The sequence below is a fragment of the Podarcis raffonei genome, chromosome 2, assembly GCF_027172205.1.
Source record: "Podarcis raffonei isolate rPodRaf1 chromosome 2, rPodRaf1.pri, whole genome shotgun sequence".
NCBI lineage: Eukaryota > Metazoa > Chordata > Lepidosauria > Squamata > Lacertidae > Podarcis > Podarcis raffonei.
In genome coordinates this window covers 5,918,069-5,939,328 of record NC_070603.1, presented here as the reverse complement: position 1 = coordinate 5,939,328, position 21,260 = coordinate 5,918,069, and the positions used below count along the sequence as shown (strand labels likewise).

General features: G+C 47.2%; 1 protein-coding gene and 1 long non-coding RNA gene across 8 annotated transcripts in view; one reads left to right on the top strand and one right to left on the bottom strand.

The window, feature by feature from the left end:
* Nucleotides 1–19,850, bottom strand: part of FMNL3 (formin like 3) — a 100,856-nt gene extending 81,006 nt beyond the window's left edge. For 3 of the 7 annotated variants that reach the window (XR_008328245.1, XM_053371672.1, XM_053371681.1), the window contains exon 1: nt 19,470–19,731. Coding sequence is in view for 6 of the 7 variants with exons in the window: in XM_053371672.1 (XP_053227647.1) it covers nt 19,470–19,586 (117 nt within the window). In the remaining variant the exon portion in view is untranslated. Of the gene's footprint in view, nt 1–19,469 lie in introns of all 7 variants that reach the window. The other 4 variants (XM_053371661.1, XM_053371654.1, XM_053371689.1 and 1 more) reach the window with 2 other exon arrangements.
* Nucleotides 19,170–20,569, top strand: LOC128405260 (uncharacterized). The gene is made up of 2 exons (XR_008328252.1): nt 19,170–19,447; nt 20,288–20,569. It is a non-coding gene; the product is annotated as an uncharacterized LOC128405260 (long non-coding RNA).
* The last annotated feature ends 691 nt before the right edge of the window (nt 20,570–21,260 follow it).

Here is a 21,260-nt window from a genome sequence, read left to right as displayed (position 1 = left end):
TTTTTTCTTTAAAAAGAAAATTTCAGACTGATGTGGAAAAGAGGAGAAGTGAACTTAAGATTGGGAAAATGAGAAACTGAGAGACACCAAAACTGACGGATTCTGCCCATCCCACGTGTAAGCAACCATGGATTAGGCTGAAGTTGAGCCCTAATGTTGCCTCAACAAATATTAGCTGCCTCCTAAAGCTCTTCTCCAAGGGCTAGAAGGGTTGTAGCTGATTCAAGCATTCGGATAGGTTTACTGTGATACTGGCAAGGATTGGCTGTTACGTGCTCACATGTGGAACTACTGGAGCTAAGACAGGGCGGGGAACTTGTAACCCTCCAGGCATTCTTCAGCTCCCATCAGCCCCAGCCAACATAGCCAGTGGCCAACGATGATGCGAGCTGAGGGGCAACAGCATTTGGAGGGCCACAGGTCCAACCTCCCTGACAAAATAAGGGCTGGTTTGGCTAGCTAAGCACTCTTCCATTAACAGCTCAGATGGCGAAGGAATAGGAGCAGTATCTAGAAAAGCAGCCAGAGGATGTGTCTAGAGAGGCATGTGAGTGTTGGTTGGAAGGGGTGCAGAACAGAGTAGAAGATTCAGGGCTGTGGATCAGCCACTCCCCAACTCAACTAAGAACCACTGCTGTGGGATTTTTAAGAAAGTTGTTGCCACAGGGCAGTTTGATAGCCACAAGCAAGAAAGCACAGAACTAATGGCCACGATTGCCAAAAGCGCAACCTCCTTGTTGAAAGGCAGTATGCTCACGGTGGACTAACAAAGCCCAGTGACTGAGGTGTCCATATATAGCATTCCTGGATTGCAAACCAGCAATTCTTCCATTTGCTTTTAAGTGGGTCCAAGACACAACAAAGGGTGACTGTGGCTTTTCCTACCCTTTCTTTCCCAGAATATTTGCCCACATAGATGTCCTCTCCCTGGCTAGCTTGTTGTGCGATATATCCATAGCAGGTCCCAAAATACAGTGGCAGATGGAAAATGTAAAGGGGGGAACTTGAGTTGCAACTGAGCAGCCCTAACCAGATGCAAAAGAAGGCTGCAGATACCTATTCCTTTAACATAGCAATGAGGAACCTGTAGTCCTCCAGATGTTGTTGGTGGGCTCAAACTCCCGTCAACCCTAGCCAGCGTTGAGGGCCCACCACTTTCCCCCTCCCTGCTTTAATAGATATACAGAAGAGGGAATTTCAGCAGAGACATATCTGCATGTGTAGCTGCATCTGCAGAGAGAAAAAACCCTCTTCTTCACCATTGTTAAAGGCATGGGATGCTATCCTCCTTTGCATCTGGTCACCTCCATAGGGGATTAACAGCAGGGCTAGACAGGGTTATGATCCTTTGCTTGTGAACTTCCCACTGGTATCTGACTAGCTACTGTTTGAAAAACATTTGCTAGTGATCTGTTCTGGGCAGACCATCAGTCAGATCCCAGCACAACAATTCTTGTATTCCAAAAATCAACAGATAATCCCTGAGACTGCACCCTCATCATATCACCCTGAGTCACAAAGCTTTGTTTGCCCGTGGTTTCAGAATGATCTTAAAACGGTGGAGAGGGGGGGATTGCAGCCCTCCATACAAGGCTGGATTCCAACTCCCATCATTTCTGACCGTTGGCCTTGCTGTAGATCTGTGAGACCAGTCCAGCAACGTTTCTGGAGGACCACCCCTCTTTGAGAACATCAGCCATGAGCAGAGATCTCCTTTCCCACTTTAGCAGCCTAACCTGAAAGACACCTTTGAAGGTGTGAGACCCACTGAGTGTAACAGGACTGGCTTTCTTCTAGCAGGTATGCCTAGGTCTGCAACTATCCCTGCAGCTGATACTGCCAGAAACGTCTCAAGCATTAGCCCATGCGCCTGTGTTTCCGGCCTTTGTGGTCCTGTTCCGCTCACACCACACAAGTCGGCATTTCCTTTGCTTTAAAAACACATGCACACATAAAAGCTGTTCTCCCTGCCCCCAGCAATTTGAATAGAAGGCAGGCTGCAAATATGATATCGAGAATTTGAAAGCCCAGGGGTTCAGGCATGCACCAGAAATGCCAGTTTTAACTGCTCTTTTACGTTCTGGCCCTTAATGGTAAAAGGTTGCCCCTTATTCCAGAACATCACGGCAATCAGCATCCCTTATTTCAAGTGCAACGCTGCCAAAACAGTATTTTTAGATTTGTGGATTCGACATTGTGGTCATCTGTTGAAAACTGGGCAAAAGGGGAGCACACATTCAAGGCGTGTCAAGAAAGGCTCTGAAGAGCTGCTTCAGACATGGACAATTTTGTTTGGGTGTACACCCAACATAACGTGGGAATGTGATGAAACAGTATGTGTTCCATTACTGGTATACTTGTCAGGCACATGCACTCCTGTTGCACTCCTGTCTTGCCAGCTGTGTGTTTTTGAATGAATGAAGCTGCCTTAAACCAAGTTCCATTGCAGCCCAGGACTGTCTCATTTGAGTAACAGTGGTTCTCAAAGGTCTTGTGCAGCTGACAATCCCAGGTCTGCTACCCAAGATCCTTTAGCTGGAGATACCAGAGATTGAGTCTGTGCCTGAGATATACAAAGCACACATTCCATCACTGACCAATGGCCCCTTCCCTTTGGAGGGCCACTGTCGGAGTAAGCAAATGAGTGTGCCCAAAAGTTATAGGGGGCATCTTGGCTCCATCACAGGCTAAAGGTGATCTCAGAGCAGCCCCACTGAAATCAATGGACTTAAGTTCATTTATTTCAGCAGGTGAATTCTATGCATGACTAACATTTTGTGCGCAAGCGTAAGAAAATAGTTTGTGGGGAAAGCATTAAGTGGGCACACACTGCTTCTCCACTCAGAATCATCCCCTCCCCAAGCTGGTTTTCATTTAAAGCAACAACAATAAACATTGCCCAGGCTCCACTGCACAATTTTGCACATCATGTGTAGGGTTAGCCCCTTAAAAAACAGGGCCGAACTAAATCTGCCTGCGTTTAGTTATGGCAACAAAGTTTTTTTCTTTCATAAATCACCGGCAAGCAAAAGCTGGCCTTTGGGATTTCCAGGGAAACGGAAAGCAAATCTTTTCTCCAGTGCAGATGTTATGCTGTGAAGCAAAGGCTTCCTAGCTATTTCCTCCTGTCCATACATCCTAAACTACCTCCTGCTTGCTCCCCATACCCCTTTGCCATCAAATCCAGGTTCTGCAGTTTGTTCAAAGTGATAAGCATGGGGGCATCAATTTAGTTATAGCACAGAATGTCATCTCTTATGATCCAGAATCTGTGGACCCCTCCATGTGTGGCTAAATATCAGGAAAATGGAAGATGTGACTCACAGAGAAGCAACATGCCTTCCTCTGGCAAGTGCATCCCCCATAAACAGGAAACACATAACAAAGATGCTTAGGGCCAATGGGTTCTTTTTGCCCTTCAAACATACAGTGGTACCTCGGGTTAAGAACGTAATTCGTTCTGGAGGTCCGTTCTTAACCTGAAACTGTTCTTAACCTGAAGCACCACTTTAGCTAATGGGGCCTCCTGCTGCCACTGCGCCGCCGGAGCACGATTTCTGTTCTCATCCTGAAGCAAAGTTCTTAACCCAAGGTAATATTTCTGGGTTAGCGGAGTCTGTAACCTGAAGTGTCTCTAACCCGAGGTACCACTGTACTTCTTCTTAAGCAATCACTCGTAGCCGACTAAAATTGTCTTCCATGAAAACAGTCTTAACAGTGAGTCCATAAGTTTGAATTGGGCGTAATTCAAACATACTAATGCAGATACAGCCCTAGGCAGGGAGGGAAGGATCTGTCAATTTTGATTTCTCCCAGTTTCTCATTTCCCACATTTCTGCACCAGTTTACAATTAAGTCCTCTCCAAAATTCGCCAACATTTTAGCATGCTTCCCCCAATACATACATTTCTGTATGCAAGTTTGCCTAAAACACACATTTCACGTAACAGTAATGCATGTTTGTATGTTATTTCCACATAGATGCAGTTTATATATGCAGTTTCCCCTAATACACACATTTTTGTGCACTTCTTTTGGTTGGCAAACTACACTGCAATGTTCAGAAAAGTGCAAGTTTAAAGAGAAAGCTGCATTTCAGCTTACATATTAAAATATGAACCAAACGGAATTTCTCCTCCACTCTTCTACAGCCCTAGCTTCCAACATGAATTAATCCACTTATTTGGAGCCTCTTTTTAAAGACCTCATCTTCAAAATTTGCCATGATTGGCTACTTCACAGGTTAGCCAGGGGTTGTCAATGTGGTGCCCTCCAGATGTTGCTGAACTCCAACTGCCACCAGCTCCATCCAGTGTGGTCAATGGTCAGGGATGGTGGGAGTTGTAGTCCTGCAACATTTGGAGGGCATGACATTAGCTACCCCTGCTGTAAGCTATGCAGTCATTAGATGATTCTTCCACTATATTCTTACTCCACCCATCCCTCTTAACGCACATCATGGGATAATCGTCAACTTAATCACACTGCCTTGTGCTGTCCGCCCTCCGAGCCACCCCCTGCAACCTACAAAATGCAGTCATTCTGTTTTGCACATGGTGCAAAGTTGTGTATGGTGGAAGAACTGAATGCTAGCATCGACCGGTAACTAGGCCTGGGTATCAACACACCATGGGCTCTGCAAGAGGGTAATTATCAGTGATGGCATTTGTGCGGTGAGTGTGATCATCAACAGTGCTGGATTAAAGGACAAACGTAAGCCCCATGCAAAATCATTATTTGCATCTGTTCTGCTCTTGATTCTTCCCTTCCTGGCTACATTCCCCAAAGCTCACAGATGGGGCTGCAAAATAGATTTCTCCAGTCCTGCTAACTTCATACCACAATATAGATATTGAATGTATAGTCTGTCAATGTGCACATGGTTCTCCAGTCGTCTCCCATTCAAGCCCTGACAATGCCCAAACCACCTTAGATTGAGTAAGGTTGACACATCATGTGCCACATGTGTGAATCTACCGCTGTTGGAACTCCAGATGCACCATACAAATACCATCTCAAACAATGACTTTGCTACAGGGCCCACAGTTGCTATGGCCTTGTACAGTCATTCTCCTCTAAGATTCCTAGTACAGTGGTACCTCGCAAGACGAATGCCTCGCAAGACAAAAAACTGGCAAGACGAAAGGGGTTTTGGTTTTTTGAGTTGCTTCGCAAGATGATTTTCCCTATGGGCTTGCTTCGTAAGACGGAAACGTCTTGCAAGTTTGTTTCCTTTTTCTTAACACCATTAATACAGTTGCGACTTAACTTCGAGGAGCAACTCATAGAACGCGGTGTGGTAGCCTTTTTTGAGGTTTTTTAAGACTTTGGTGATTTTTGAAGCTTTTCCAAAACTTTCCCGACACCGTGCTTCGCAAGACAGAAAAAATCGCAAGACGACAAAACTCGCGGAACGAATTAATTTCGTCTTGCGAGGCACCACTGTACAGTGGTACCTCGGTTTAAGAACAGTCCAGTTTAAGAACCATTTGGTTTACAAACTCAGCAAAACTAGAAATAGTGTCCCAGTTTGAGAACTTTGCCTCGGTCTGAGAACAGAATCTGAACGGTGGAAGGGCACCAGCAGAGAGAGGCCTCATTAGGGAAAGCGCGCCTCAGTTTAAGAAAGGTTTTGGTTTAAGAATGGACTTCTGGAACAGATTAAATCCATAAACCAAGGTACCACTGTACTTAAATTGTCTCGTTGAGCTCTGCCTTTAGCAGCAGCTTCATCGGCAACAACGGAAGCTATGAAATAGCCTTATACAGTGGTACCTCGGGTTACATACGTTTCAGGTTACATACTGTTAAGTTGTGGGTGAACATATCAGACAACACAGCGATTCTTCAAACAGCTCTTGTTTATTCACAGGCCAGAACTGAACTGAACGGTTCAGTCAGCCTGCTTATATAGAGCTCCAGTACAACGTAACTGTAACCATTTTCTAAAACTGTCCAATCACTGAACGTCACTTTCAATCCCTTATTTGCATAACTATCTACAGTATCCCCCTGCTGGCCCAGGGTGAGAACTTCAATACATAACACATACGCTTCAGGTTACAGACTCCACTAACCCAGAAATAGTACCTCGAGTTAAGAACTTTGCTTCAGGATGAGAACAGAAATCACATGGTGGCGTGGCAGCAGCCCATTAGCTAAAGTGGTACCTCAGGTTAATAACTGTTTCAGGTTAAGAACGAACCTCCGGAACAAATTAAGTACGTAACCAGAAGTACCACTGTATTGCATCAGAAACAGGAGAAGCCGGCTTGGTCCATCTTGCTCAGCATTCTCTAGACCAGGGCAGCCCAACTTTTCAGACCAAGCGGGCCACAAGAGCACTTTGACATGGAACCTGTGGGCTGTGCACAGTTGCATGTAAGGGGGGGAAGCAAAGCCAAAATTTGATGCTTCCTCACCTCCTCAACATTGCCTTCCGAAAGCCAGCTAAGCGAGGCTCTGGCCTTTGAGAAGGAGGCACGGGGCCCTGGCAGGGTGCTATAGCACTTCAACCTCCTTCCCAAAGCTGGGAAAGCACTAACTAGGCTTTCCAAAGGAGGTGGGAGGACTCAAGGACCCTGTCAGAGTCCCCACGCTTCTTCCCGAAGTCCAGCCAGTGTGGTGTAGTGGTTAAGAGCAGTGGACTCGTAATCTGGTGAACCGGGTTCACTTCCCCGCTCCTCCACATGCAGCTGCTGGGTGACCTTGGGCCAGTCACACTTCCTTGAAGTCTCTCAGCCCCACTCACCTCACAGAGTGTTTGTTGTGGGGGAGGAAGGGAAAGGAGATTATTAGCTGCTTTGAGACTCCTTAAGGGGAGTGAAAGGCAAGATATCAAGTCCAAACTCTTCTTCTTCCAGCAACCATTAGCCAGCGCAGCTGGACCAGAATTGGTGTTGTAGGCTCAAACTGTCTTGGATTTTGATGTTTGGTGGCATCAGAAGAATTTTGATTTTCTTTGATACCAAGTTTCTAGTCCTGTGGATTCAAAACATGACACAAACAATGTCTGGTGTAACATAAGGGCCAGGAAGCAGAGTTTCAGGATCAGTTCTGCCCCCCACCCTCCCCCTCTCTCAGCCATGGGCACCCCACAAATGCATGGGACGTGTAGATGTTGGTATTTTGACACAGAATTCTATGTCCCATTAATCTCAGCTTTCCTTTTTTTGGGGGGGAAAGAAGCAAGCTTCTGTTCCTCAAGACTGCAAAAACTAGGCTGGAATGTGCCTGGTGAAATCGAAGGAGCCATGGAGAGAACTAAGTGGGCTTTCATATGGCGGAGATGTGATGTTTCAGAGTACGTGCAATTCCTTATCCCATCTTAAGTCAGTGGAAGGAAAAAAAGTTGTAAAATAAGCAAACATACGCAAGCTTGCATGACTGAGAGGTTCTTGATGCAGAACTCTTCATTTTTTAAGCAGCCCAGAACATATACAGTCCTGCCAAAAGCTAGCACCTTAAAGACCAACTAAGTTAGTTCTTGGTATGAGCTTTCGTGTGCATGCACACTTCTTCAGATACACACATCTGAAGAAGTGTATCTGAAGAAGTATCTGAAGAAGTGTATCTGAAGAAGTATCTGAAGAAGTATCTGAAGAACTTAGTATCTGAAGAAGTATCTGAAGAACTTAGTGTATCTGAAGAACTTAGTTGGTCTTTAAGGTGCTACTGGAAGGGAAAAATTTTTTTGTTTTGACTATGGCAGACCAACATGGCTACCTTTCTGTAACTGCCAAAGGCTGTTACTTATTGGCCAAAACCTATGGCATCCGAGGGCTGAATCTCCATAACCCTCTAATTTCCCAGTAATTGGCAAATAAAAGCACTTCCATATTCCTTCAAAATGCATCTTGGAAACAGTATATATAGTTACAGGGAATGAGGTAGAGGGTCTTCTTGGTAGAAACGCCTGCCCTGTGGAACACCCTTCCATCAGAAGTCAAGGAAATAAGCAACTATTTAACTTTTAGAAGACATTTGAAGATAGCCCTGTATCAGGTGGTTTTTAATGTTTGATGTTTTATTGTGTTTTTAATATTCTGCTGGTAGCCGCCCAGAGTGGCTGGGGCAACCCAGTCAGATGAGAGGCATCTAAATGTTGCTGTTGATGATGGTGGTGGTGATGATGATGATGATGTTGCTGTTGTTGTTGTTAAAAGGCCTGCAGATAAACTGCATTTGCATAATCTCTCACATTATATGAGTGTTTAGAAAACATGGACTGCCTGTTAAAATGACATTTTGGCTTGCTAAACTAAGGTATCTGCTTAGGACAATGAGAATAGTACCTAATTCTGCATACCGATGTGAGTCTTAGATGGTGTATGGGTTAAAGAAATGAAAGGCCAGCTATATTGTGGTTCCAAATAAAAGTCCGCATGTCTTTTTATTCCACTTTTTTTGGGGGGGCAAAGCATTTGTGCCATTAAACAGCTGCAGGGCAAGCATTATTTATGTGTTTTGGTTATTGATCACTTTCCACAAGACATATCCAAGCAACTTGCAAAAATAAAATTCAAATACACAATACAAAAAAGATTTCTCAAAGCCAGTATAAAAGTCTAAGGTGATCAAACTCTTAAATCCCCCTTCTGCCCCCCCCAAGTGCTTGACCACCAAAGAATCACCCAGGAAAAGTACCATCAACTGCTGTAGAAAGATATAAAAAATCCACAGATTTTTATCCCCACACCTTCAAACACGAGGGAAGATGCTGTACCTGTTGGATGTCTGTCTGCTGAAGCTACAGTAGCCCTGACAGAAACAAGTGGCAATGCTAAAAGAGAGACTGGGAGCCAGGATTTTGCTCTACACTCCCCTAAGCTCTAAAACACAGCACTGGGAAGAGGCAACGCAACCTCATAATTTATTACAAGGCAAAACTTGGGCAAGTTTTTTTGTTGTTGTTTTTTTAAAATTCACAAACTCATGCCCTATCCTCCAATGCAAGTATTTCCAGCATGGCTTCAACTAACAGACAATAGAAGCATGACAGCAGCTTTACTTTTCAAAGAGTGTTCAGAAAAGAACAAGCAACAATTAGGCTGTACTGCTTTTTAAACATCAGGGTTCTTCTCCACCACCCTCCCCATTGTTCGAAACATTTTCGCCAAAGATCCAAACAGAGGAGCCAAAGCATTGCAAGCCTGGAATTAGTTGCAGCTGCTTTCTAATTATTCCTAAATTGCTATTTTTCAAGCGTTAATTACACCCTCACAACATGTTGGTGGCAGATTGAAGCATTCAATGACGGGACGCCCGAGGGGGCCTTCATTTGTAAAATCTGCAGCCAAGCTTCTTAGCTCCCATCCTCCCACACTGGAACGCACAGAATCCTCTCCTGCAAGCCCCTGATTTAGATACAGAACTCTTGCCCTGCTTCACGCACCATTTCTTGCCCGTGACCAGCTTCATCCTAAGCCTAGGCAGCCATTTTGCCTGCTCCAGGATAGGCTGTGGTTGCTAAGCAACCACAAGGTACAGTCTTGCCAGCATCCTCCAAGCAGGGTATCCGCATGGCTAGAGCAGAGTGCCAGTAAACCCACCTTCCCACTTCAGCCTAACCCACAGCACTGTCCTCTCAGAGGCAGGGCTCCCTGGCTCATCCCCCAGCCCCCTACCCTAGCAAAGGCTCCCATCTTTTGTGGAATAAAGTTTCCGAAAGTAAGCCCTCCCCCTCGATGAGATGCTGTTTTTCAGGGAAGTGATGCAATGTGACTGCAATCCGTAATGAGGCCTAAGCATTTGGGTCTCCGTTGAGACTTGAGAACCCACCCAACCTGCAGCTCTTCCAAACCGGTCCCCTCGTTGGACGACTCCGCTTGCTTTGCGGGGAGTCTATCTGGGTTGCTTGGGAGGCTGCGGTCTGCTATTCCCCCTCAACGTCAGTTTCCGTTCCCCCTCTGACTAGGAAGGAATTCAAGTCCCCCTGCCAGAATAAAGCCCTGGGTGTTTCTTCCAGATGGGACGCTGCGAAGATGTACGAGCTTCTCTCTCCTGCTGGAAGAATGCCAAGAGGAAACCGATAGCTATTTCCACCCTTTTTCTACCCAGCGTTGTACGGAATTAACTGCACGGGGAGGGATGCCATATGCTTCTATTACGCCATCCCCTTAGTGATTGTGTCTATGGCTGTGTGGGAAATTCAGTCCCCTGCCAGAGACAGCTCCCTTTGAAATCCCAAACCGGAAGTCCAAATTCTGAAACACAACCCAGCCAGGCAGCTGGATTCCATTGAATAAGGTTTCTCCTTGGGTTCTTTTCCTTTAATAATAATATTTTTTGTATTTTTTAAAATGAAGCCGAGAGAGAAAAAGCGAGGAAGTAGGAGAACAGAGACAGATCTTGCATACTGTGCTGTAAGCTTTGAGAGTTAAAGCTTAAAAGACAACTGATCACAACGAGTAATAATGGGTTTTCCCTGGTCTAGGTATAAGGTGGATTGCAGCCTCTATTTTGCATGGGTTGGGGGTTTTTTGCTTCTCTGTGGAAAAGACCAGCCACTGTTTTAGCTTTTATAGTTGCTAAAATGAACTTTACAAACTATAGCTACTTGAAGCGTGAATCTAAAGTGTAGAGAAGTATCAGTCACCTCATTCCATTTTAATTTGAGCCTTTGGAGATTTCAACTTTGCATAAATGTGATCTGGCACTTTCTCATAATTCTACACACACACCCTTTCAAAGGAGACACACACACAAAAAATGTTCTTGCACCCAGAGTCAGCCAAGGGGTTTTGGTGCTTGAGGGGTTAAAGTCAAATGGCACTCCACATCCTTCACTGACTTCCGGAGAATACAATTCCTGGGGAAATTCTGTATGAGCCTTGCTAAAATGCAGGACCTGTTCTTTTAAGAGGGCCTGTAAAGATCTTCCCAGTGGATTATAGCCCATGGGTCAGATCTGTCTGTCTTTTAGCAAGCCATCTCCCCTTGCCCCAGGATAAGGACCCACCCCCCCCCTCAAAGTTCTGTGTTGGGACTAATGCTTTTTGTTTTCTTACAAAATGTCCCCAAGTTAGGGTTGTGCACTGCTGAGGTCATCTTTGCTGACAATACCAAATTATTCATGGTGGGGAAAATTAAAAGGGATGACAAAGAGATCCAAAAGGTTCACACCAAACTGAATGAATTGGTAATAAAATGCCAAATGTGGCTTAAGGTGTGGCAAAGAATCCCAACTTCTCAGATACAATCATATGACCTGAACTGACAGGGAATGACTTTGAAATACAGTGGTACCTCAGGTTAAGTACTTAATTCGTTCCGGAGGTCCGTTCTTAACCTGAAACTGTTCTTAACCTGAAGCACCACTTTAGCTAATGGGGCCTCCTGCTGCTGCCGCGCCGCTGGAGCACGATTTCTGTTCTCATCCTGAAGCAAAGTTCTTAACCCGAGATACTATTTCTGGGTTAGCGGTGTCTGTAACCTGAAGCATCTGTAACCCGAGGTACCACTGTAATAATAATAGGTGTCTTCTAAAAGTTTGGTAGTTATTTTTCTCTTTGACATCTGGTGGGAGGGCGTTCCACAGGGCGGGTGCCACTACCGAGAAGCCCCTCTCCCTGGTTCCCTGTAACTTGGCTTCTCGCAGTGAGGAAACCACCAGAAGGCCCTCGGCACTGGACCTCAATGTCCGGGCATAACGATGGAGGTGGAGACGCTCCTTCAGGTATACTGGACTGAGGCCGTTTAGGGCTTTAAAGGTCAGCACCAACACTTTGAATTGTGCTCGGAAACGCACTGGGAGTCACTGTAGGTCTTTCAAGACCGGTGTTATATGAAAGGGATATTGGAGGTCAACCCAGTGGACAGCGGCTGGGGGTGGGGAGCGAATCCCATGCTTTGAATCTACAGTCTGACCACACTTGGAATAGGTATAGTTTTGATTGCCACATCTTTCGGGAGGGGTGTGTGTGAGAGAGAAATATTGTAGAGCTGCAAAAGGTACAGAAAAGGGCAACCCAAATGATTAGGGGGCTACAGCAACAGTCTGAGAGCAAAGGTTTGGAGCTATGGGGACAGTGGACAGAGTGAATATTTCTCCCTGCCACCCAATGAAACTGAATAGTGGGACATTTAGGACAGACAAAAGGAAGTACTTTTCCACACAGCGGGCACCTTGGCTGTGGATTTTGCTGCCATGAGATGTGATGGAGTGTTTCCACCCCTGTCATTCAGCCTGGACACTGAGGTCCAGCTCCAAGGGCCTTCTGGCCATTTCCTCACCGCGAAAAGTGAGGTTAGTGGGAACTAGGCAGAGGGCCTTCTTGGTGGCGGCATCTGCCCTGTGGAACGCTCTCCCATCAGATGACTAACAACTACACAACTTTTAGAAGACCTCTGAAGACAGCCCTGTATCAGTAAGTTGTTAATGTTTGGTGCATGCTGTGTTTTTATCCTATTGAATGCTGCCCAGAGTGGCTAGGGCAGCCCAGTCAGATGGATGGGGTATAAATAACATAATTATTAAGGCTTTAAAAGGGAACTGGACACATTCTTAAACCGTGTTCAGGCCTGAATATGTGAAGGGTTAAACCGGGGGTAGAGGTCACAAGCTATGTCACAACATCCCGAGGTGCAAGATCATTAGTCAAAGGTCAGGAAGCCTTTTTAAAAAAAACACCTGTTTGTCCACACTTGTAAACTGCCCTCACAATCAAAACCCCTGAGAAGCCAGAGTTCCTGTTTGAGGAGAGGTTTCTAACTACATTCAGGGTGTGGGGGAAGCCTCCAGACCTTCATGGTAATCGCACAAAGATATAAGAAGCAGCCAGTTTGCCCAAGGATGTTGGAGGCAGGGCATGTGTGTGCATGAGAGGATAAAGCTATTCATGGCCGCTACTCATGGATACAGACCTCCAAATACTAATTGCTGGGAAACAATGTTGGGAGGGCTATTGGTTCTCACAGGCACCTGGTTGTGCCGGGACGCGGGTGGCACTGCTGTCTAAACCACAGAGCCTAGAGCTTGCCAATCAGAAGGTCGGCCGTTCGATTCCCCGCAACACAGTGAGCTCCCGTTGCTCGGTCCCTGCTCCTGCCAACCTAGCAGTTCAAAAGCCTGTCAAAGTGCAAGTAGATAAATAGGTACTGCTCCGGCGGGAAGGTAAACGGCGTTTCCGTGCGCTGCTCTGGTTTGCCAGAAGCGGCTTAGTCATGCTGGCCACATGACCCAGAAGCTGTGCGCCGGCTCCCTTGGCCAGTAAAGCGAGATGAGCGCCGCAACCCCAGAGCTGGCCACGACTGGAATTACGGAATGGTCAGGGGACCCTTTACCTTTATCTTACCTGGTTGTGCCACTGCAGGAAAAAGGCTCTGGGTTAGACAGGTCTTTGCTGAGTTGCAAAGGAAGGAAACAATTGAGACCACACTCTGCAAACCCACCTGCCAAAGTGGCCCATGGGAGCAGCTGAGGTTGCTCAGGATCCAGCCTGCTGGCAAGATGTTATCCCCAAACCTACACTAGCCCCTATTCTCACTAAGATGGCAAATCTTTGCCTGTGCTATACTATTTCTCAGTATAGGTGGAGGTACTCCTCCGTCCAAACATCCCCTCCAGCTAGAAAAGTACCATCTCCGGGAGAAAGGTTCTCAATGGGAGGGAACTTTGATGCCACAGTAAAACCAATCCTTAGTTGCAGTTCAGATTCACGGGCCTTCAGCATCCCTCATGATTTTGGCTGTCTGCAACAGCCTAAAATTACACAACTAAATTATTAAAAATATCTTATCTATCGATCGTCTATATATCTATAACTCAGTTTTGAGAGACGTGTTTAAAGCTTTGGGAACTAAAAATGTTTTAAAGATGATAAGGTGTTTGCAGGCCTCACTGGGTAAAGAAATTTCATATGTCCAGCAAAATACACTCCCGGCCCCCACACATGTCACCGCTTGTTGAATGACATTTAAAAAGATGGCTTTCCCAGCCCATTTCAAAGGGCAGGAGAGCTTGTGCAGGGAAGGTTTTCTCCCAAAGGAAGGGTGGGCCCAGGCCTTTCATGACTCTAAAGGTCAGTTCCAGAATCTTAAACTGTACTCAAGAAAGTAAATGGCAGACAATACAATTCACAAACAATATTATGATAACCCTCCCAGTGATGTGGCACTTTAAATTGGCTTATAATGAAGGAATCTGCAATTGGAAGGACAATTCAGGCTTCATAATGGGTACCAGCTGGAGCCTTCAGCTGCCCACAGGAGGCAGGCGAGATGGGTGGGGAGACTGGTGGTGGTTGTTCAAGGAGGCCAGCTGGCAATCCACTTTAAAATAGGGCTGGGGAGATGTTGCTGGACTTTCAGATGGTGTTGGACTACCACTCCCATCATTCTTAACCATTGGCTATGCTGGCTAGGGCTGATGGGAGATGAAGTGCAGCCATGTCTGGAGGGCCACAGCTTCCGCATCCTTTTTAAGGAATTGAAAGAGCGGGTTGACTCCCAGTCCTTATTCCCACCTCCAAAGCTATCCAGTTCAAAGCACAATATTGGTCAGGTCTCATAACACAGAATAATTCAAAATACAATTTAAAAATCTGGTTTTTAATTTGTGATTTGACCTCAAAATTCAAGATGCGATTCTCAGGTTGTTTTCAACAGAATGTTTCCCAGTTGGTTAAATACATGGGTGAAATCATATGGAAGTCACAAGTAGATTTTCAAGCATTTTCAATGATCCCTTGGGAATCTTCCCTTCCTTCTTTTAACTTGCATCACCACCAATCACAAGTTATGCTTCTCTCAAACATCACAGCACCTCAACCTGCTAGTGCAACCTGCTGGTCTACCCAAGATGGTGTCACAGGTGGCCCTGTGTGGCCTGACATACACATAGCTGTTGACAGTCTGTCAAGTGTGTAACTTTGGGCATTATCTTCCCACCTCTCTCCCCAGTTTCCTCTCCCACCTCTCCGGTCTACACTGAAATCAGGTAGACATATAATTGATATCCAGTGCTTGGAAGGAGGAGGGCAACAAAGGGGGTGGACATGTCTGAGGCTATCACACCCCCTCCTGCCCTGAAGCCCTCCCTGTGCTACATTACATCATGATCTAGCACAGCATTGTGCACATGGGGGAGGGGCATGTTTCTGTCTTCCATCTCAACCTATACTGCAGGGGCAAGATAGCACATCTGGGATGGAAGTCAACCACATTTTTACTCAGAACAAACCAAATGACATTATGAGCATGACTAAGTTAGGTCCATTAATTCCAGTGGGTCTACTAGGAGTAACACCTAGTTAAATGCTACCCCCATGGTCCCTCTGTCCCTCATCTAGGGCAGGTTACTACCACCATAGGGACGCGGGTGGCGCTGTGGGTTAAACCACACAGCCTAGGACTTGCTGATCAGAAGGTTGGCGGTTCGAATCCCCACGACGGGGTGAGCTCCCATTGCTTGGTCCCTGCTTCTGCCAACCTAGCAGTTCGAAAGCACGTCAAAGTGCAAGTAGATAAATAGGTACCGCTCCGGCGGGAAGGTAAATGGTGTTTCCATGTGCTGCTCTGGTTCACCAGAAGCGGCTTAGTCATGCTGGCCACATGACCTGGAAGCTGTATGCTGGCTCCCTCGGCCAGTAAAGCGAGATGAGTGCTGCAACTCCAGAGTCATCCGCGACTGGACCTAACGGTCAGGGCCCCCTTTACCTTTACCACCATATACTTCACTTGAGCGGAGCGTACAACCATTTGCCCTACATTACGGAATTAGAGACGGGACACCATGTTATGGACTGCAGGGAATATTACAGAACCTCTGTGGAAGCGAACAGGAGAGCAGATGCGATCACTGCTTTTCCATAACTCCAAAGTTCTGACCCGTCGATAGCAGCAATAAGAACTGGGGAACTGGTCTATGCCAGGACTGGTGCACCAAAACTGGAATGGACAGCGGACCAACTACATTGCACCTAGATTGGAGAGTGGATCCATCTGATTTATCACTAGCTGCTTCAGCACTGTAGCACAATGGGAAAGTTTTATTGTTGGCCGATACAGACTCAGTTGGGCTCTCAAATTACACTACAGATAGAGCTCTGATATGTGCCCTCCTCTGCAACCACGTACATAGCATAATGCTTAATCCTGCCCCAGGGAAGGGGGGAAAAAGTACTATACATCTGCTTAAATCATAAATCACCAGTATCAGAATGATGAATGCCTCTGTGAATATACAGGAACATAACATGGATTTCTTCTTCTTCATGCCTTTGGCTATTAAGATTGATACTTTCATGAATGCAGACTGTTCCACTTTTGCCCAGGGCTACGAATAGTCCGCACATTCATACTCAAAATACAAAAAAAAAAATCCTACAAATTTGCATCTACTGAATTCAAATTCTGCATGAATAAATTATGTAACCAATATAATTTACACAAAGGTGCATAACTTTCACCTATTTTGCATAACTGCAATGTTTACTGTTTTATATATTCTGATTTGATAGTCATGGGAATTGAAAGAACTATACCGGACATGAGTTCTAACCCCACAGCCACTGGAAATCTTGTTTAGCCCAGTCCCATGACTACCACATCACACTGTTTTTTGAAATTTCAGAAAGCACAGCTCACATGCTTCCAAGAACATATTCAAAACAATGAGAGCTAGAAACTTGCTCTCTTTTAAAGAAAGAAATGAAAAGATCTTAATGCAGAAAGCTACTGCTATTCAAAGCAGACAATATTAGACTGGCTGGATCAATGATCTGCCTCAGTATAAGCTCCTTACGTTCAATGTATTACCAACAACCCTGTGTCATGTGGATTTTGAAACAAAACCCCTTTTCCTACAAATCAGAGTGAAAATGGAACTATTCAAACAGTTGCATGACCACTGTAGGGAGAATGGACAGAGGAGGGAACTATGTGTCACATGCTGTCAGCTTCCTGTCACTCTGACATCGTTGGAGTGGAATTTTGAAAAAAACAAACATACTTTCCACAATCAAGAAGGAAAAAATCCCCCAGAAATCCCCAAGCATTCTCTACACAACCAGAATCTCTAACGGCTCAGCCACAGTCTCTGAATCTCAACAGTCACATCCGATGTGTCAGAACCTTTTTATGAAAAGTCAAGAAGCAGAGAATCTCCTTGGAAAAGCCAGGGAAGGAAAGGCAATTTTACTTTGCAAAGAGAAAGATGACCACAGAAGTGTCCCTTTGTTCCCAAGAAACCCTTGGGGCCATCCACTGGGATGTTCCATATGAGTAAATGGGCGGCACAAACTCTGGTTCTAAAAATGGTCAAATTTCCACTGTTTAAGGACCAATCACAAAGCCACTCTCTACTCTTCTGGCTTTAGTTCTTGTGGAATGAATTCCTCCCTATCAGTTATGCCATCACAGCAATTAACACAGATCAACCAATCACCCAATCATTACACCGCACTTTGAGATAACTTCCCCAAACATATGCTATGTATAAACAGGAGCACTGTCACAGTCCTGCGCTGATTTGGTTTCAACCTCCAGAAGCCTCTACTCATGAAGATCACAACCACCGCCTTGCAGTCTTCCAAAAGGCAAAACTTATACAGACAAAGACACAAATAAGAATACTTTAAGAGGTGAAATGATCAGGTGAATACGTCCTTGAATTCACGGAAGTCACCCATTCACAAAGCTTGGCCTGGCACACTAAGCTTATCCTAGGCCTCCTGCATAAAAATGGAACATTTCCCTACTCAAAGCCCTTTTCAGCAGGTGTGGACAATTTATGGCTCTCCAGATTTGTTAGATTACCACTCACATAGTCGCTGGCCATGCAGGGTTGGAGCTGATGGGAGTTAAGAGTCCCAAGAGCATCTGGAGGGCTAAACAGGTCAGCCACTCTGCTCCAAGGGCGAGGGCATATTCTACAGATCTCACAAGAAGGTTCACAACAAGGAGCACCATCCAGACCCTGCTTAGGAAGACCATATTCTCTGCTCCTCTTTTCCTGATCCCTCTTCTTCTTCTTCCTTTCTTCCTGGGCAAAGATTGGGCCACTAGCAGCTATCCAATCAGAGACTAATTCCTTTCACCCACAAGTGAAGAGTGGCCTTTTCTGTGGACACAGTGGAGACACAAGAAGGTAGTCTCATAACTTTCCAGATCAGGTCCGCTTCCTTCCTTCTTCCAAGCACAAGAGTTTAAATCCTCACCAAACCCACCACCTACATGCCCTCTGCAGGATGCATGCCAACAGCGTACAGTGATGCTGAGGGGCACTTGGGGTATTCCACATTCCTGCCAGTACCACTCCTCACAAAACTGGTTCACAACACAAGCAAACAAGGCCTCTTGGTTGATAAAGGGATCATCCACAGGGTTCTGCAAGGAGAAACTGGACTGAGGGGGACGGGATATCAGAGGCCAACCAAGGAAAGATAAATGGTTCCAAGGAAAAGGATGGCAAGCGCAGGGGGTGGGGGTCATGCAGCTCCATTAGGGTAGCTGAGGGTAGCAAGGTGATGTTACGGTTCTACTTCAGAAGGATCCTAATGCATGGAAGCAGGAATCCAGTCTTGGTGGGGGTTTGAAGATTTTGAAGGAATTGGGGGATATAGATGCTTGAAACACAGCTGAAAAGGAAGTGGGAAGAGCTAACCCACTGGAACAAAAATGGGACCTCAGATTGTGGGGTGGAGTGATCAAAGTGTGGAAGAGGTCAAGGCAGATGGGCAAGAGGATCTGGGGAAGAAGGCACTTCAACTGAGGATCAGGTATGCCATGGGTCAGAATGTGGAGATGGAGAAAAGCTGTGGAAGAGGACTAAGGATCACTGGACCCTGGATTCCTGGCCCATTGCGATGGGCCAAGATAACGCTGAAGTTCCCAGTGTGAGCTGACTGCCCTACAAGGGAGATCCACTCAGAATGGTGCCACAAAAGGGGGAGGAATCTGTCAGAATCATGAGTTAATAGACTCTAAGAAGATAGATAGGATTTATAAAGGTAAGAACAGTTGAGGGATCTGGCGAAAACGAACGGAGAACGGGGTGAAAGAGAGATGGAAAGAACTTCTGGGAACTCTTGTGGTGAAGAAGAAGGGGAGCTACCGGAACATCTCAGCAACCGCGAGTAATCTGTCCTGCGGAGGAATCGACCAGAGAGCCCCGGTCAGGCAAGAGCCCAGGGTGGGAGATCTGCAGACCCCAACAAGGGGAGTTCTGGATGCAACCACCAGGGCTGCAAACCCCGCGGAAGGTGGGGGGAGAGATCGAGAGAATGGTATCCCATATCTGAGGGGGCCAGGAAAAGTGTCTGGAAAAGTTGGAGAGGGAGGAGAAACCGTTCCTATCGAGAGGGCGGGTAGGAATCTCTCCCGCAGCGAAGATGGACTAGGGAGATTTTTCAAGCGAGGAGAGCCTTGCAACGGAATCTACCCGCAGCAGCGTCGAGAAGGGGATGTGAGGGATCGACGAGGGGATCGGAGCAGGAGCGGGGGTGGGGTAAGGAAGAGGGATCTCTCACCAGCACCATCGCGAATCTCTCCTCCAGCTCCCCCTGGTCCGGCATGGGCACTTTCCCCGGCGGGGGCGGCAGCAGCCCGGAGCCCCCGCCCGGCTCCCCGCTCTCGGCGTTCCCCATCCCCGGCGGCTCCCGGGGAGGCGGGGACGGCAGAGCCCTCCTTGGGTGCCCGTCGAGAGTACGGAGCCGCCGTGGCCAGGCGGCGGCGGCTGCCTCCCACCAGTCCCTCCCTCGCTGCCCGGCCGGGGACAGGACGCGGCCGTCGGCGCCGCCCCCGGCACCGCCCGCCTGCAGACATCGCCCGCCCAGCGGACGGCGAGCGACGGCGGCGCCTGCCTTCCTCCCCGCCTGCGCCTCCCGCGTGCGGGCCGCGACACGCGCAAGCCCGCTCGTGGGGACGGAGCGTCCGAGTAAACATCTACCCTAAGGATGTGCCCCCACCCCACCCCTTGTTCTCAAGGCCCAGCCCTGAGCACGCGCGCCTGTCTCAAGCTCCAGTTTTCTCCGCGGGGCTAAGAAATGCAAGCCGTGGAAAGGAAAACGCGCAACGCTGAACAATAAGTTGCAAGATCGTGCGCGCGCGCGTTTTAAACTCGGCCCAAAAGAGTCCACTGCTGTGCTTTAAATTCAGAAAGCAAAGCGTGCCTCCTTGAGAATTCCAGTCAATGCATATGAGAATACACTTTTTTTGCTTGAGAGCATAAAGATCAAATCAAGTTCCGCCGTGTTTACTCGGGAGTAAGACTCTTGGAATTCATCGGGGCTTTTCTGACGCCCAAGTAAGTGCGCACGTAAAACTGCAGCATTTTCTGCAGGAAAAGTGAGTTCTCTCTTCCCCGCCCCGATCGCCCGGGATCTTAGGCGCTCTCCACCGGCCTCCCCCAAAGTTCGTGGGCATGCCGTGGGGACACAAAGGGAGCCGTTACTCAGCCCTGCCCATCCCACTTCGAGACATCCGGCGCTACTCGCAGGGAAAGCAGCGGCTGCCCCCGCCTGGTCGAGCCCAGGATCGCCATAGACCTCGGATCGGCCATTTTTGGGGGATCACTTTGTCCAGGTTCGCTTCGAAGAAGCCGTGGAGAGTGCAAGCCTGGAAGGCGCGCTCCTTGGCGCGTAAAACAACCCGGGTCTCTCCAAAAGGGATAAATCATCCAGTTAACGGGGTGCCATCGAAAGTTGTCCTGCCGGCGTGTTTTAAAGGGCGCTCAGCCTCGAGTGCCTGTAACCGTGACCGAGAAGTGTTTAGAGAAGCACACGTGTCGACAGAGATGCCCGCGCCCCGGCCCCTTCCCGTACTGATCATGCACAGGGCGGGAGCCAGGCTGCGGGGGCAGGCTCCGCCCGTGGCCGACACGTGTCCTCCTGTGTCTGTTAGAACGTGTGCAGAGCCTGAGTTCTGGCGGAGACAGCTCGTCGAGCCTAGAACTCCATGCGCCTAAGGGGCCTGGAAGAGCACAGCAATAGACGCTGCATTTAATGAATAGGTCGGGGGAGGGTAATATCTGCTCGTGGTTACTTTCTGACGTGCATCCAGAATAGAGGACAGAAGGATACAATTTGCTCTGTCTCCATTCTACATATCAGAGGGGTTTAGCAAATCATGACATACTTCCTCAACAATCTGGTTTCAAGAAAGGCCTGGTCACTCTCCAGCCAGCCAGCCACACTTCTTTTTCCCCCAACAAGGCCATTGCAGGAGCTGTTGTGCCTTTCGCTGGAAATTGGTGAGAGCAGCTTTCCCAACATGGTACAGTGATGGGAGGAAAATTCACACGTTTCTACCTGTTATGCAGC